The sequence below is a fragment of the Pseudomassariella vexata genome (genome assembly GCF_002105095.1).
Source record: "Pseudomassariella vexata strain CBS 129021 chromosome Unknown BCR38scaffold_17, whole genome shotgun sequence".
NCBI classification, from domain to species: Eukaryota; Fungi; Ascomycota; class Sordariomycetes; order Amphisphaeriales; family Pseudomassariaceae; genus Pseudomassariella; species Pseudomassariella vexata.
Window position 1 is genome coordinate 553,323 of NW_024467972.1, and position 17,200 is coordinate 570,522.

General features: G+C 50.1%; 5 protein-coding genes across 5 annotated transcripts; 3 read left to right on the top strand and 2 right to left on the bottom strand.

Annotated features, from left to right (window-relative positions):
- The first annotated feature begins 161 nt into the window (after positions 1-161).
- Positions 162-1,016, top strand: BCR38DRAFT_77744 (uncharacterized protein). The gene is made up of 3 exons (XM_040865634.1): positions 162-282; positions 358-562; positions 620-1,016. Exons 2-3 carry the CDS (start codon positions 444-446, stop codon positions 879-881), a joined length of 381 nt encoding a protein of 126 aa, XP_040711209.1. The 5' UTR covers positions 162-282; positions 358-443; the 3' UTR covers positions 882-1,016.
- On the top strand, positions 1,017-1,721 carry BCR38DRAFT_77741 (uncharacterized protein). The gene has a single exon (XM_040865633.1). It carries the CDS (start codon positions 1,151-1,153, stop codon positions 1,601-1,603), a length of 453 nt encoding a protein of 150 aa, XP_040711210.1. The 5' UTR covers positions 1,017-1,150; the 3' UTR covers positions 1,604-1,721.
- A 6,002-nt stretch (positions 1,722-7,723) lies between these two features.
- BCR38DRAFT_448299 (importin-beta domain-containing protein) lies at positions 7,724-11,951 on the bottom strand. Its single transcript, XM_040861218.1, has 5 exons — positions 11,192-11,951; positions 9,367-11,026; positions 8,735-9,306; positions 8,555-8,676; positions 7,724-8,504 (listed from the first exon to the last, which is right to left on the bottom strand). Exons 1-5 carry the CDS (start codon positions 11,521-11,523, stop codon positions 8,119-8,121), a joined length of 3,072 nt encoding a protein of 1,023 aa, XP_040711211.1. The 5' UTR covers positions 11,524-11,951; the 3' UTR covers positions 7,724-8,118.
- Positions 11,952-12,097: 146 nt separating this feature from the next.
- BCR38DRAFT_448303 (HORMA domain-containing protein) lies at positions 12,098-13,185 on the top strand. Its single transcript, XM_040861219.1, has 2 exons — positions 12,098-12,717; positions 12,779-13,185. The coding sequence occupies exons 1-2, from the start codon at positions 12,148-12,150 to the stop codon at positions 12,980-12,982; spliced, it is 774 nt and encodes a 257-aa protein (XP_040711212.1). The 5' UTR covers positions 12,098-12,147; the 3' UTR covers positions 12,983-13,185.
- A 1,793-nt stretch (positions 13,186-14,978) lies between these two features.
- On the bottom strand, positions 14,979-16,649 carry BCR38DRAFT_448305 (PI31 proteasome regulator N-terminal-domain-containing protein). The gene has a single exon (XM_040861220.1). The coding sequence runs from the start codon at positions 16,413-16,415 to the stop codon at positions 15,276-15,278; it is 1,140 nt and encodes a 379-aa protein (XP_040711213.1). The 5' UTR covers positions 16,416-16,649; the 3' UTR covers positions 14,979-15,275.
- Between the last annotated feature and the right edge of the window lie 551 nt (positions 16,650-17,200).

A 17,200-nucleotide genomic window follows, 5' to 3' on the forward strand; every position in this document is an offset into this window, starting at 1 on the left:
ATGTACAAGAAGAGCGAACTGCGGCCAGGACTTGCCAGAGAAAGAATGCTGCGGTTGTTGTTGACGTGGTACTGAAACGAGCGACAACGGTGGAATGTGGGCGGTGGTTGGGGAGCGGTGGGCGCCTTCCAAGGCTGCTTGTCAAATATTCCGGATCTCGACTGGGGCCCTTGGCAAGGGCTGGAGTGCCACTCGGAGATTTCCATGAGGCTGGGAGAGACCCTGAAAAACGCGAACGCGCTCGAGAACCTGGCCAATCATGGCAGACTGTCCCACCAAAAAGTAAACATCCCGTCCGAAGCTGCCCCTCCGTGCTGTTTTTAGCAACATCCATCACGTTAATTCAACGTCACCAAGAGCTATTCCCTTTTCGATTTGCCATCTGAATCGCACTTTTACATGCTCAACTATCTCCCACATCACGCCCCGGTGAGCTGAACAGCATGGCAACCCAAGACGCTGCGGGTATTCCTCTCACGCATGCCGCGGATGGAGTGGGCTACAAGCTGTTGGAGCTACCCTCGGAACTGCTGGCTCTTCTCGAATCCGAAAACCCCCCTGTGTAACCTGAAGCCCTCGGTATCCACTTCAAAGCACACATGCTAATGCCTGTCTTTAGGTTGACCTTAGAGTCGTCCACAACCTCAGCTGTCCTCAAACACGGTAGCCAGACTTGGTCTCTTCGGCAGAAGAACACATCCAATGCCCTCATGCTCCTGTCCCCTTGTGAGACTGCGGCGTCGTCTTCAGATATTCCTCAAGCCGGACTCAAGATTATATCCACAGTCCATGACATGGTGGAGCTTACCACCGAAGGCGCGTCCGGCGCTGCTCCTGTTGCCAGGGGAAAGTGGCATGAGATGTTTGCTCGAGGCAGGTGACAGACAAGAGAGAATATGGGCAAGTCAAGTACCGGTTTTTTCTTCAAATGGTAATTTGAATAAGTCTTGGTGCTGGTGTGCTTAATGGCAATGATCTTTTGCTGCTCAAGATTGTTCATGGATGAGCATGGATGGAGCACGTGGTTATGGGACCAGTGGCGGCCATGGGCACCTGCAGAGTCGGGGTACCTCTGCTCAGGATCCAGGAGTCTTGATTGAGTATTTGAGCAATTGCAGAGAATGCTGATCTTTTGCGGTGCCAAATAAGAATGGCCTTCGATCTTATCGTCACGAGACTAATGCACACTGTGGTGCAGCAGTTTAATTTTCGCATGGGCAGCATGCTCACCTCTGCCGCTATCATCGCCCGGAATGGGCCAGGTGCAACGGCATCAAATCAGAATCATTCACTGGAAAGTGTTTTCATGTCCACGCACTGTATGCCACCCTTCGATTTTACTACAAGTCTTTTCAGAATTGTAGCAAGTAAGGGTATTGCCGGATCTGTGTATGGACAAAGAAAAACGCTGAACTTCAACATCAATAATACATCACGAACTTCCAACACTGAGGTTGGAGATCTTTGGCTGTGGGCAATGATCATTGCAATCGGTTGCTTACAGCTGATGCCATTGTCCAACTTTATTGTTAGTGGCCGCACTAGCCCCAAAACTGCAGACATTATGGTAGCGTTCCTGTTGCGCTTGTCCTTATGTATATGACAGTATGAGGTCGTGAAACCTGTGGCTGCATGTCTATCACAGTATCAAGATTCACTTCTTCCTCTAAGCATCCCATAGTATCTCTATAAAACGTCGTCACTGCTTAGCTGTACTCGATTAGTACGAAGGATGTCATCAACTAATAACAGGGAACACCCTGGCCCTATGTAGGACGAAGTCAAAGCGGCTATCGACAAGATGATGTCTTCGGATGGCCAAGAGGACCGCGGTCAAGGTTATTCCCGGTCATGGTTATCTTGGAGCACAGCATATGGGATGGGACAGGAAAGGCGTTGAAGGAGGCTTTGGAGCCGCACAGTGTAGAAGCCACGGGACTGCTTGGGGCTTTCATTCGGGTGGCATTCCTTCACATTGATGATTGGAGCTACATGATTTACTGAAGTTTCCTGTGAGCCTATCCAGAAGCACATTGGTCTAATCACATGTGGCAATAGACTCGCAAGTAATCCTTCGGGTGTCCGCCGTGAGACTCGGCCAATACGACGTTGGGGAAGCAGGCATTGTAAGTGGACTGTAAGGACGAGATTGGCACCTTGCATTCGTGCTATAGGTGGAGTGGTAGTGACAGAACCACACGTCCCACTACTGCTTCCTAGTGAACGATGCTAAAAAGTAGGTAGCGCAGCATAATTGACTGGTCATGGACCAGGATGTGGTCAATTGCAGGAGGACGTACACGGTGCTGATACCGCATTACCTTCAAGTTTGGGACAGGATGGCTGCTGGCATTCTGATAAGCATTCTGTTGATTGATCTGATCGGTCGAAAATCAATGCTGATAATGCCCAACGATTTTCCCGATGTGTGCCTGAGGGCGCAAATTCAACAACGGGTTGGCAGTCCGAATAGCCCCCCATCCTCCAGACATCTACTTTATCCAACTTCAAGCCACAAGCACCAACATCGGCACAAAGATATACCGCTCATTTACTTCGGGAGAGATACTCAAAATGAGCCGCCCACCATCGCACCCATCAACCACATCCTTCTGCAGTCGACGTCGTCTGAGAGAGCATGTCAAGGGTATTCAAATTTTCGTCCTTAATTTAATTGTTGCGTCTTCGGCAGAAACATTTGAGGTCTACAGGTGCCAATTTTTCACGCGCTCCTTCCGCTGAAATTGCCTCAAACTGGGAAAGTAAACAAACGATGTAAACAATCAATGGCCCTCAAAGAAATTCATTTCGACAGACATCCTTCGCTTCAAGGGGAACGAAAGTGTTCCTTACTTTCCTCCCTATCGCCATCTTCTCAAACTTGTCCTCGTTGTCAAGCCTCGAAGCAACCTCCTCAACTCAATCTGGTTGTCCAGGGTTGGCGTAGATGGACAACCACAATCCAACAAACCTTCAGATTATGGTTGCCAAGCCATACCAAATTGGAGACTTGGTTGATTACATTAGTTTAACTGCGGTTGCCGTAGCCGTGGAAGGCCTAAAACCGCATCACATCGGCCCCAAGCAAAGGATCACGAAACCGGTAACGTGATATCAGCGTGTCCACCACTACAGGCCAACCAACAAGATCACCAAACCAACCCAATCCACCGTCAACCGAAAGGAAGGGGACGTTGAGATTGGTGAGGTTGGTTGCCTTGAGGCTTGCTCCTTGTCCGTCTTTCCATTGGAGGAAAGCAAATTGGTCCTCCATCTCACCACATCACCGCCCTTCTATACTGACCCGTCCTCATCTACCGACCTTTTTTGCTTCTGCGCGAAACATCCATCCGGCACACTCCATTAGGATCTGTCATTCACATCCACATCCATATCCACCGCTCAGACAATTGTTTTACTTATACTTCCATAATAGGATTGGTTGATGTACACCACCCGCATCTCCACGCGTTCCTTCAGTTGAGACTGATCGCGATGAGGGGCAACAGAGAAAATGACTGACACCCTTTCGTCGATTCGGGCTGACTGGCCTTTCGTTGGTTTGTATGTGAAGGAAAACGTACGAGTCTCTTGTCTTCACCCTCTAAACCCACCAAGACAGCCCGAACATAACCCTTCAAGCTTCAAGCGCACTCGCAACAAGACGAGGCCTTGGCGGAAAGATATCGCCACCATGGCCCTGTGCCCCCTTACGTCACCAGATGCACGGTGTATGATCCCGAGATGTTCTGGTAGACAAATTATGTAAACACTCGGGGGTATTATGGCCCTCATACGTAGCTTCAGCGAAACGCTCCGCGCGTGGGTGCAGAGGGGATGGGTTTTCGGAAACGCAACACACGGGAACCTCCCGTAAACGCAGTGGCAACCTACCCATATGAAAAGCCACCACCCGGTTCAGGCAGCAGATGTATACTTGAGTGTTTCCCGCGCGGAAGGTAGAAGACGAGTTATATTTCGAATGCGTTTCGTCCTGGTTTAGATAACCCTATTGAAGAGGTATTCACGTTAAGTCGAATCCCTGAGCTCTTTCACTTTAGGAGGTTCCAAAAAAGGCCCTAAGTCGCTTTCGGGGCTTTGAGGACGCTTGCTGATGGCATCGCAGGTTGGGCGTGTTCACTGAGGACCAAACCGACGGATCCAACATACGCATTTGAAGTACCGAGTATTGGTAACGAGGGAGCTATCGAGGCTCTTTATACGGGATTTGAGTGGAGCTAGAAGCGGGACTCAGAAGCAAGACTCCAGAGCTGGTTTCCACTCTCGAGATTTGTACCCCGGGAGAGACCTTCAGATGAGGATTTGATGGTCGGAGGATTTCTCTGTGCCATGTGACTCCCAGACGTTTACGACCTTCCGATGACACAGACGAGTGGTGAGCTATGACGCTGAAGTCATTGAACCGGTTGCTACTTCCTCAGTCGAGACAGCGATGACACAAAGGGTTCAAACAGGCGTAGCAAGTTGAATATAGTTGGAAGAACTTACTTGAACAGCTTCGACGAGTGTGTGAAAAGGTATTTTGTGGTATGTCACATATCTAAAGTCAGAAGCCGAGAATTTGGATGGTAATGAAAGTACTACATTTGAACAATAGCCTTACGGGTCAAATGTTATTATAGGGCAACTGATTCGTGCAAGATTATGGGATATTGGCCAGGGGTTCACACCAATCGCACTGGCTTAGACGCATCCTCAGGCCACATTATTCATAGACACGAATGGTTTTTAGTTAACGATAGGTTTGATTTGTGTTAACGAGTGACTTCGTTCAATTGCGCACGAGAACATAATCCAGTAACATCCGGTCTCTCGTCCAAACCATTGAAATACCTCCACTCCCCGGGCACATTGCTTGTCAGGTCGATCGGCCCAGGGTAACTGGAACAGTTTACTTGCTCTAGCAACACCGAATCAGTCAGTTGCCGTGAACATAAGTATATGTTAAAGAAACTTACGCATCCGGAACAGGAGCAAGTTCCTCCGCAGTTGCAACTCTGTCCCGCGGCAGCGCACGAGCATCCGCCAGTAGCTCCGCAGTTGCATCCACCCATGATGATAATTGTGTGTTTTAAAGTTGGATTAATGGAAATAATTTTAGTGCGAGGCTGTTCGAGCAAGTTTTGATTGGACTGAATGGTTTGAGATATTATGTCTGACCAACAAGGTGTGTAGAGGGAGTTTGAGCACGTTTATATACACCAAGATGGCATACACATAAAAGAGGGTAGGAACCCCTCCATGCGACCGTAGTGTCCGGAGCCATCATAGACTTTCCATTGTCTAGATTGGCTGGTTTCGGGTGATGCGTGAATCGCCTACCGTCTGCACACCTGGCGACCTGATGACCTGCGAATGACGCCTCTTGCGCCATATCTGCGTGAACAGGAGCCAATCGATGGTGGTGGATTGGAGGGTAATGACACGTGCATCAGTGGTGTGCAAGTCATACGCATCGGACACCTGGAGAGCACTCGTAAGACTTCTAGGAAGGGAGAGGCGGTAGAGATGGACGATGACGTTTCGATTTGGAGCGGACGGGACTAGTCCCAGTTCAAGGTTTGGGCCGGCGAGGGCTGGGTCACCAAGGACCAACTTTGCTGATAAGCCAGTGCAGAATCACGAGAGCGAGTAAGCAGCCAATCGCTGTTTCTACCTAGTATGGAATTTTCGGCATGGCAAGGCTCGAATGGACTTTACAGACGTGCAGAAGCATTAAGGGCACATTGCGGCCAATGGACAGCCAAAAGCAGTCGATAAAGGAGACTTATAGCTCTTGGGGCACACCCAAGGACTTGTGTCTATTCGGCGTTGTTTTGAGCCGCAAAACTCGTATCAAAACCACCAATCTGCCAGTGGTTACTTCGAGCTTTTCGGCTGGTTCTTGCAAGCGTTTCTGGGAGACAGTCGCTACCAATGCCTCATTAGGCTGGATATCCACTTGAGGTTGGTTTCAGCCAATTTGCAGATCACCTGCTGAGATTAGGGAGTAAGAACCTAGTGACAATGTCTTCACGTGCTGTTGGAGATCATTGGCTCGTGATCATATGTCAAGTGGTGCTTCCTGGAGTCGAACATACCAGGGATTCCCTTCCGCAATAGCCCTGCTACCTGCAATGAGATTGACGATATATCACCACTGCCGGGCTATACAAGCAGCTTATAATCACCAAATATCAAAAAAGGTGGTTGGAGAATAGGTATGAAACAAAATTTCTACGTCTCCGCAAATACCAGTTGCAGTTGGTTAGTACAAGGCTAGATTTAAGAAGCGATATAGTTTGTGTCATTATCTTAGATCCGCGGGGGTCTGATTCAATGAATTATTCGCTCATGGTTCTTCTCGATCGAAGTAAACGGTTGCGGAGCCTATTCGACGAGCCTGAATAGTCTCCGCTAGCCCTCACAGGATTTACATTCCAGCCGCTCGGCATCCTTCACAGCAATGCCAAACAAAGATACTAACGCAAATTATACATTGTTCCTAGTGGCATGGACATTTTCAAACAGAACGCCAGTGGCATCTAGCGCATCATCCCAAACGAGCCTATGATGCGGGTTGAAAGGATATTACGCTGCTTTTACAACGTCGATAATACACAACGGTTACGTATCGATACCGATAATTTTCAGGAACTTGACATTGCTATTGGGTCTGTGGAAAACTAGCACGATATTTGGATCACCTGGAATGAGAGGCGCGAACAATGACATGACTACGGATGTGGCAATCGGTTGTGTTTCTTCAAATAGAAAACGTCGAGCTGCGTTACGGCAAGATTTGGCATTCCCAATGACGATTTGGTACGATCTCATGACGTTGGTGAAGCCTTCACTTATTGAGGTGTCGATCAAGCTTTGTTTGTATCAATTGAGTAATGAGTATCTACGTTGAATTGGATCGGGTAGAGTAAAGAAGGTCTTTCATATTCATCGCCTAATGTGTCAATGTCAATACTAATAAAGACAATGTTCTATAATGAAGAGTTTCGTAAGTTCCTTCTGATGTTATAGACGACAAGACTTGAGGTCTTGGGAATGTCAAAGTATTAAGCAGGCGCTGGAGGAATAATGTGTCGTCCCTAAGAAGGCCGGTATGTGGCGCTGGCGGCGGCGGTTCTTCCAACAAGCATGTTTGTTGATGTCAGCACCGGGCGCATGGCACAGGTGGAGAGCCAGTCCTTGGGCTTGTAGGTCACAGAATAGTATGGAAGTCTTGGGAGACCGTAACTCGAGGACTCGGGGCATTGTAGTTCGGAATAGGGGTTTTTAGCTATCTCTAGAAGGAGGGCGTCTTGTAGGAGGAAAAACCGCAGCTCAAGGTTCAATGCTTATAAATAATATTCTTGCACGTTTCTCCACTGCTCTTTTATTATATGAGCATATTGAGAATAATCTTTGTCTCTAGAGTCTAGGGGAAACATAGTAGGCAAGACAGAGGGTTGTACTCAAGTAGTTGTTCAATAGTAAAAATAGAGCCGACACCCTGTTCAGTGTCCATACCGTAGATCTATGGCACTAAGTATGACAGGTATGCGTGCCCGTAAGGGGTCGTAAAGTACTTTTGGCCAGTTTCTCGAGGACAACACGCACAGCAATCCCGTCGCCTCCCAGCTCTTTGCTGCAAGACCCGCTTTCCAATTTGGGCGGCTCACATGTGGACATTGCCTTTTCGTCGCTCTGAAGCAACAATAAACGGTCCTCAAGAATAAAGTCATATATTTCGTACTATAAATTTATCTCATCACTACGTTGAAGTATAATACCACGTCTCGACCACTAGCTAGACCAGCGACCGTTATGTCTACAGCGGCACCTTGGTCAACTTTGTTGGTCATCTTCCTTCCATCAAACCCGGCATCTTGGGCGTTGTGAAACTAATCTATCTACTGTATGGCCTCATAGGTAAGTAGTGGCGGGGACGAGGCGACGCGGAGGCGGTAGAGTATGCTTGCTTACTCATCCAACCGCACCGGTATCATATCGCATGATCCATTTGGTAACCGATTCACCATCGAACTGCGTCCCAGCTTCGGTATAGACCCCAATGGTGTTTTTAGCTTGATCGAAGGACGGGCAAGCAGGGAATCATGGCGTCTAGGCCTGCTCATTGGCCAATTGATTCAGCTTGGACTTTTCCTCCTCCGTCAGCGCCTCGTACCAGTTCTTAAAGTCAGCCGTGTTGTCCCGCGCAGACTTCAAGAAGAATTCGGTGAGGTAAGTTTGCGCTTCGTCGTCGCGGTTGCGCATGTTGCTTGACTCCAAGAAGCCCATAAGATCCGTCTTGGTTCCACCAAACGACAAATCGACTGTGTCCGGGTCATCTTCCCAACCGTCCTCGCCGTCATCTTCATCTGCAAACTCGGCCGCGGCAGCAGCAGCGGCGACGGCGGCGCTCTGGATGCCCGAGGCGGACATGAGCTCTTCAACTAGAACCTTGAGAATTTTGAGAGGGGCAGGGATGATTGTGTACTGGTCAGGCGCTGCTACATTCATTAATCGCAAGGTCAAGTGGGTGATAGTGGAGACCTACTTTGCTTCGTTCTTGATCTCGTCATGATGCGGTTACTGACGGGAACAATGAGGTCGCCTTTTACCATGGTCTGTGCGACACGGGCGTCACCCAGGCTGTACAGCTTGGAAAGGGCAATAACGCTGGATGTATGAGTTAGCGCTCAGCGTTTTTTTTCTTTTGTTTATATCAACAACTCACTTCTGACGGATCTCATCGTAGCCGGCGAAGCTCACGGAGTTCTCCAGCCACTTGCTCAGTACAACTTGCAGTCCATTTTGACCTTCAATTTGGATTGTGCTGAGGAACTCCACCACGTCTTGAACGCTGTCAAGAGACAGTCTCGCAAAGACCAAAATCAGTGATTGGATGAAAGGAGCAGCCCGTGCGGTGGCCAATCTGTTGGCAACAGCTTGAAGTAATTGAGGCAGGAAGGGGCCGAGTCGCTCAGGGCCAGCTGCTAAAACCAGCTCAGCAGCTAGACCGCCAACTTCTGAGGCGGCGTTGTCCTCGATTTCCGGACCCAGTAGACGGTCAATGATATGAAGGCAAACCTCCAGTCCGGTACGGCCGTTCTCGTCGTGGTAGCTGAAAACTTGTTGGTGATCATGCGAGAGGAGATATTTCACGGACTCGGCACCAGGTCGAAGGACTTCACCTTCGCCCGACTCCATGAGAAGGCGTGTCAGTTTCGGCAGCGATGCCGCAACAAATCCGGGAGGAAGTGGTGTTGAGCCATATTGAGTCAAAGAGGCCATCAACTCCGTCGCGAACTACTGCTCGTCAGCATAAAATGGTCGCTGGATGAAGCGCAGAGCTTAATGAACACGTACCGTAACCAAGGGGTTATCTTCTGTGACATTAGCAACATCGAATGCACCCGTTAAAGTCGGTAGAACCTTTGCGCAGAGAGCTTGATAGGAACTAGCATCACGCATCGTCTGGACCACATCCTCGAACGTCTCACAGATGAGCATCGTAGTCTGCCAGTTGGTGGCTCCATGCTTCGCAATGAGGAACAGGAGATCCAGAGCTGGCACCTCGGTTGACACGGCTATGCTCATGTCTAGGTTGATTGCGGCGCGCAGAGTCTCGGCCAAAGTCACCAGAGTATCGTCTGATTCTGCGACCTCTGTCATGTCCTTGCCTTGGATCCACTGTGAAACGGCGCCAACCACCTTTGCTTGACTTGACCGATCAACGTTGTTGCTCCTGATAAATCCCTCGGCAGCCTTGATACATGCCAGCTGAACAAGGTCGGAATCACCTGAGGTGATGGCGTCGACAGTACGATCAAACAAGCCTGCGGCTATCTTGCTACACTGGACAAGCAAGCCGCCTACAAGATAGCCCCGAGCACGCAGAAGGGGCTCGGCGGCGTTGATGGTATAGTTGACCAACTCTAGGTATGCTTGTACGATCTCCTCGGAAACGGGCTTGTCGCAATCCAAGAAGTCGCTCACTAGCATGTTAAGCAAGAAGAGGGCGGCTTCCTGTCTTCTCCACGATGTGGCCTCACCTATGAATAACGTTTTGGTGTAGGCGAATAAGCCCTCGAGGGCCCGCTGCTTCTGCCACTCGCCCAGCTTGATGACAAGATCGCCACAGGCAGTGCGGGGTGTGTAGTTTGCGCTGACAGAGGTTTCTTCGGCCAGATACAAGCCTGAATCGATTTCCCACAGATCTTCATCCTCCCGAGGGATGCGTGCATAGGACGTCGCAACTCTCATAAGGTTCAACACCCAGGGCGTCTCGTGTGCTGCGGCGTACGCGTCAAGTTGTGCCTCTAACTTCTTCTGCACCGGTGACGCCTTGAGACATTCTTTGAGGAAGTCGAGTTCCTCCAGTACGAGGAAGTCCAAGGTATATGGAAGGCCATCGGAATCCTCCAACCGCCCTTGAGCATCGTTCTCGATGTACATGTGCTCGTGAGGTCCCTCTAAAAGCGAAAGCTCCTCCCAGGCAGCGTCGAAGAACTCGGAAACGCGTGGCAGCAACATATTTGAGAATACGTTTCTGATCTTGAGTAGACACTTCACTACCTGGAGCTTCAATGCGACGATTCCGTTCCAGCTCTCGGGTTGATTATTAGACGAACCGTCGTGCGGGGGCAGCGGGACCTTCATTATCTGCAAAAAGAATTCAAACCAGCCCGCAAGTGCCTCTTGTGCGAAGCCCTTCACTTCCTCGGGATGGTCGTCTTTGACAATATCGAAGAGATCGAAGCAACCCCGGAAGACGGAAACGGCCAGAGCGCGGAGAATAGGCTTCCTAGACTCATTCAAAGCGACATTGTATACGACCTCCACAATGCTCCGTGCCATGGTAAAAAACTGGTCGTCACTCAGGCAATCCCCAACTAGGTCGGAGAGGACTTTGAGAGCTCCATGCAATTGGCCATCTGTACCCGTGGCGATGACGTTGAGGAGGGTGGGGAGTAACGTCGGCCAATGGTCTGGAAAATCGACATTGGCGATTTTGCCAACAACATAACTATTCACAAAGTCAGTATAACCAGCTAACCCTGTCAGAGCTGAGATTTCTGGGGCGTTGCCACCCCGCTAGAAATGGGGTTCGGAGAAGGTCCCAGAGCCAATGTCTCAACCGTAGCTTGACTTTTCTAATACGCTCTGGATACCTTGACAGAGTCCAACGTACCTGGCTGCCGTCTTGATTTTGCGGTCGTCTTCTGAGCCCAAGGCAAGGTCAAGAACGACGGGGCGCATCTGTTCTTTGACGGCATCTGAGATGGGTATGACAGGGCCCTCGTCGCTTTCGCCACTCCAGTTTCTCTCAATAAACAGACGCAGATTCAACAATGCGGCTTGTCGGACCTCGAGGGCAATGGAGCTATGACTTCCGATGTTGGCAAGGGACAGAGGAAAGGCAGGATTCGTTTCGACATGTTTCAGATCGAGTTCGGCCTGTTTGCGCGGCCCCTCCGCAGCGAGCTGCGTGTTGGCCAGCACCTGAACCAGCTGGTCCTCCATCGTGCCGTCGTGTTCGTGGTGATGGGTGCTGAATCGTGTCAGGTACTCGAGAGGGGTTGAGTGTAGAGCGGCTTTGGGTGGTGAAATAGTAGGGTCGCGTTCGAACTCCCCCACCAAGACGACGTTTAGGTCCACAAGCTGGAGATCCACCAGTCGAGTTGGGTGTAGACGGCTTCAAAATTGTGATGTCCACGCTCGGGTGTTTGATGTGTTTCAGAGGGAACACCGTATGCGCATGTCTTGTGGTCGGAACAGAGGCCTACGATGCCTTCAGGCCGCGGCTGGTCGAATCAGGATTTATTATTTATCCCTAAGATGCTTTAGAGGCCGTGCTGTGGATTTTAGCCTCGCCACCGCTAGAACGCGTCTGTCCCGCCTTTGCTAGTTGACCGTTTCTTAAAGTTCTTGGCGTCGATCATTTAACCTTGTGAATCCTCGGTAAATGGGCGATATCGGGTTCAGAACAAAGCCTCTTTATAGCAATAGCCATTTCTGGTAGCTTTGAGCACGTGAGTTGGTGTTCTAACGACGCGCTCTCCACCTTTTGAAACTGCCCCTCGACGCGTCTTTGCGGCAGCTAAGTGATGGTATGAACAACGTTTCCTTGAACTCCACAACGTCGAGATGCCAGCGCCATCACAACCTCAACCGCCGCTCATTCCTTTCTCTCAAGCTTCCCAGCTCTTAGACTCATTCTCACAATTTCTTACCGTGGCAATCCACAATATCCTCTTCTACCGTTCTCTATACCCCTCACAAACCTTCCTCACAACTCGTGCCTACAACTTGCCTGTGCACCAATCCCGGCACCCACAAGTATGTTCTTGGATTCGCGATGCAGTCGATGCAGTAAAGGGACAACTTGTTCTGGGCGCAGTGGACCGCATTGCCACGGTAATTGTTGACGCCGAGTCTAGAGCCATGGAAAGATGGATGATCGATGTTGGTGGGTTCCCCGCATGGAAGGGTCTCAAGGAGGGAAAAGCAAAGGGCTTGGCTCGTCGAGACGAGGATGACGGTCGGGAAGGGGCAGAAGTTGGTGGAGACAAGGTGAATTGGACGAATGTGGACGAGCAGTTTCGTGCTGGGATCCGCAGGATGGCCTATGCGGCTGAGAAGATGGCTTCATTACCCGAAGGCTGTTCGTTCACAATCGCTGTGGAGTTGAGAGATGAGGGCGAAGCACCTATAGGGGTATGTGCACACAAAGCTTCTCCTTGCTTGATTGCATTTGCTCGTGCTAATGGTGTGGTAGCACCCTCAGCACTGGATGCCATCAGAGCCCAACCTACAAATCCAGTCCAAAGATCATGGCGAAGCTGGGAAAGACGTCGGTGGAGCCAAGACGACACCGCTGCGAGCTATTGAAGCTGGGCCGTTGTTCTTCGAGTGCTGGGTCGAAGAGGGCAAGGCTAAGCTGGAAGCAACTTCAAGCATTTCATCGAATAATGACGTCTGACTACCAGAGCGTTCCTGTTCTCTGCCGCAGAAACAAATTGACTGTGTACGATGCCAATATAACCACTTATAGTTGCGTATCTCGAAATCACAACCCATCTGCGTTGGGACAAATTTCAAGAATGCCAGTCTGTGGCCTCCTTCCCCACCCATGATCCTGAATGTAGTTGCGCGCGTAAAGACCACGACAGGTCGGCTGAGAGCACCGTTTATCAACTATCTCTGGAAAACTGGGGACTGGGCTGAGCTGTGTAGGCATCATGTTAATTGTTTGATTCGACCTACCTCTATCATCATCGAAACAACCCTCCTAAGCTTTTTTGACATGGATTTTCGGGCCTATATACGGTTATGAGCCAAAACAAAATGCAATCCACGCCGGATATGACGCACTTGGTTTCGCTCCAACCACAATCGATGAGTGCAGAAATTGATTGCATGTTACACCAAGTTCACATTTTTGAGAAGGCTCTCTCCCAGAAGGAGGGCGGGCTAGTTGGCCAGCCTTCATGAGCTGATATCGACTAGGGACGTCGACCAGCTCATTCTGCTGATGCCAGAAACTCCATTTGGTATCTCCGCTATCGAATAATGTAACCACATCATGTCTCTTATGAAGCACTCCTAAACTACAACCTACCTGCTATCATCAGCCTGCAAGCTCTCCTGCGAGGGAAGCCTACCCGACTATTCAGCCCTACTGCAAGATGTGCAACTGCTCGGAGTTCCTCGATGACCCGCCTAGAAAACTCTTGTGCTCATGATTTTCCATTCTGTTTTTGCCATCGATCTAGACAACAAGAGGTTGTGTGCCTATCTGGATCGGTGCGTTCTATCATAATGAAGTGTAAAACGCCGGTGGAAGACCCCGTGTCGATTATGTCGAGAAGGTGAGTACGTACGAGGTCCCGTGAGACACGCACTACCGATTCCCGCTACTGACACAACTTAGGTGCACACTATCATTCAGCGATACACAACTTATTAATGGACTTTCCCTTCTCCTAAGTGGCTAGATGACGCTATGCTCTATCTCCGCTTATCATTGGCAGATCCAGGTGAGCCTGCGACGCATGTTGCTACTATTCCAGTCCTCAAATGACGCTCCAGGCCAGTCTAACACTGGTTTGGATAAGAATAATTTTGATGACTCTCGCACTATCTGGACTGCTAGTCGCTTTAGTCCCCACTGGCCAGATCAACTGGATTGATTTACCACTTAAGTCGGTTGAATGTTACTACGAAGTTTTATCCCGGAATGCTTAGATCAAGATGACAGTCAATATAGACTTGCCTGGGAAGTAACAGGCTCCATTCTTTTCGAAGTTACATTAGTCCGGGCACTTTTGATGTGGACTGTAGTTTGGATCATACCAAACTGGTTCAGCACCAGAGTAGGTATGTCTTTCGTGATTAGTTCCATCCCCATGCTATCATGTGTGCCTTTGTGTTCGCGGATATGATGAAACTGTTTGATCCTCCCTTGGAAAGTTGGCTTGCAATATGGGCAGGGGGATCGTGCTGGAGTGCAACTAATCTCAAAATCGTCATCTAGCTTCGTTCGGGTTTCATTTCTGGACCCTTTTGGGTTTGAATCCGGTCGACTCTGTGCATTTGGCTATACGAGTCCTGACTAGGGATATGTAGACCCTTGGTCAGTCTAGAGTATAGTATGTCAGGTATTGTAGCTTATGAAGTATCTTCCGCAGCTGTTTTCGGCATCGCAGTCATGATTTAGCGTTCTTATCCCATAGTCATCTATTTTTTGACTTCCTTAATCGTGTAAAACCGAGTCATGCTATATGACTCAAGATTTGGTGCGATTCGCACGTTTAGAGCCGGCAGTGGTTTTGGCTAGTAAGCTGACAGAACCGAAAATATCGAGCTACGTGCAAGTGTGGCCAAGAAGCCCACCTGCAGTGTCAATAGTAAACTCATCGAGTTTTCAAGTCCATAGACGTAATAAATAACTTCGGAATAGGGCTCATGTATTCAACCAACGGCTCAAAGGTCGATTATCTCGTTTCGCTGCACCAGCGGTTAGGAATCCGCGTTAGGAGAAATTTGCTCCTTAGAGTACTTAAGATGAACGATGTTAGATGCATGGTAAGCTGTCATTAAAATACAAAATACACTCGTGCACCACAGCCACATTTGGTGCGAACCTCATAATCTCGTGAGATCCGTAATATTGGTACAATTCTTTCCCAGTCCCGTCCCACCAATCCAGGAAAGGGGTGATTTTGTCCGCCAATCTCTGCTGAACAAGAGACGATCGTAACGCCGTGCGTTCTTTAAATGATATCTCCGCCCCCGAAGCCTCCGAAGCCACCGAAGCCTCCACCACCACCAAATGGGTCGTTCCCTCCGCCGGGGCGCCGGCCGCCAAGTCTCGGCACACCTCCCGGCCCAAGTGGGTCATACCGGGCTCCCGGCGGCACCTGTGGGTCGTATCCAGGTTCACCCCCAATACCACCGAACATGGGATCGTCAAAGGTTGGATGCATGCCCCGGGGTCCACCGGGTCGCGGCAAGCCGCCGCCGCCGAGACTCGGTCGGAATGGATCATGTGGGCCAAGGCCTGGTGGGTTCAAGTCATCCGCACCAAGATTCCCGAATGGTGATCTGTTAGGTGGGAACTGTCCTCGGGGAGGCCGATTGATATCGTAAGGATCCTCAAAACTCGGGGGTGGGAAATCCCCAGCTGGCACCGGGTTGCGAGGTGGCGGGTTCAGGGGATCGTTGAAGGGATACGGATTCGCAGGCTGAGGTAACGGGTCGGGCATATACGGCTGTCTCGGTGGGCGTCGTCCCGCCTCGTCTGCATCGTCTCTTGCGACGCGATCGTCTTCCGTCTCCTCATAGCCCTCCTTCTGTAGTGCTGGTAATAATTTCTGGATGATCTTGATCTTGATCAAGTTGGCAAGATCTGTGATGCGCCCCTCCGAAATAAATACATTTTTCAGTTTCTGCGGTAGGTTAGATCGATCCTCGGTCGAGTCATCCCTCCGCGGGATGCGCACTGGGAGCGCGCCGTTCGAGATGAAGTCCTTAGTTGTGACCTCGACACGAGTGATTCGATCGTCCTCGATGGCCAGGCCTCGAATTTCAGCTTTGCCACCGATGCGGTCGGTCTTGATGACAAAGCGAAGGGCTGATTGTGAGTGGGCGTAGACGAAAGCGCAGGTGTTAAATGATGCGTTCCAGTTTTCGGGAAGACGTGGTGCCATTTCGCGACATTTTGATTCTTCGGTCCTTTCCTCATCGAATCCCAGCAGCCGAAAGCCTAGTGAGACCATGCAGGCATGCGTGAAAAGTGCCAGAGCCTCATGAGAGCTACTGAGACTGGATGTGTTGTCACCATCGAGCTTTGGCGACAAGGCGTCTGCCATCCCTTGGAGGATGACAGACGGACTCAGGGGATTTGATGACATCGCGGATGCGCGGATGCGGACGATTTTCTGGCTGTTGCAATGTCAATGTGTGGACATTCGATACGGCAAAGCTCTTGAAAAGTGGTGGAATGTGAAGTGAAGTATTCCAGGGATAAGATACTAGCTCTGCTCCGTTCACTTCCACCATGAAATGGTACCCAATCAGCCCAATCAGGTTATGTCATCGGTTGTTGCCTCCCATACAATCATCATCAGGCAGTCGCGACCAAATAAGTTCATGCGGGGGAAGACGCAGGCGGCGGGGTAGCTTTATCTTATCGGAGCTGCAACCTGCCGCAACTTCCCGGCCTTTAGTTGAGGCTCGCTTGGGTATATCATTTACAAATTCGCCAGAGACATGAGACCATGAGGCCAGAAGCATAAAAGCCCTAAAAAACGGTATTCTTCGCAATGCATGGTCCGAGAAGAGGAAGTTATGGGCAGATCGAGGCGTAGGCACCCTGAAAGACGCTTACAGAGCCTGCCAGATCCCCGATCATACTCGGGCAGTCTGGCAGCACGAAAATCCAGGCTGCGCTCTTCGCACCGAGGTCGATTTCCTCCTTGGCAACCACATGCTCATGCGCCAGGGCAATAGGCACGTTACCTCCCTATCTATCTCGAATGCAATTCTAACGGCTAGTAGGCTGAAATTAGAGCTGGCCGACCTTTTCTACCTTGAACTGCCTCGCGAAGGGCAGCAAGACGTCCCCCAGTACTACAAGCCCCGCGTCTTGATGGCGATCATGCGGGAGAGCAAGGCCAATGTCCACGGGCGGCAAGAG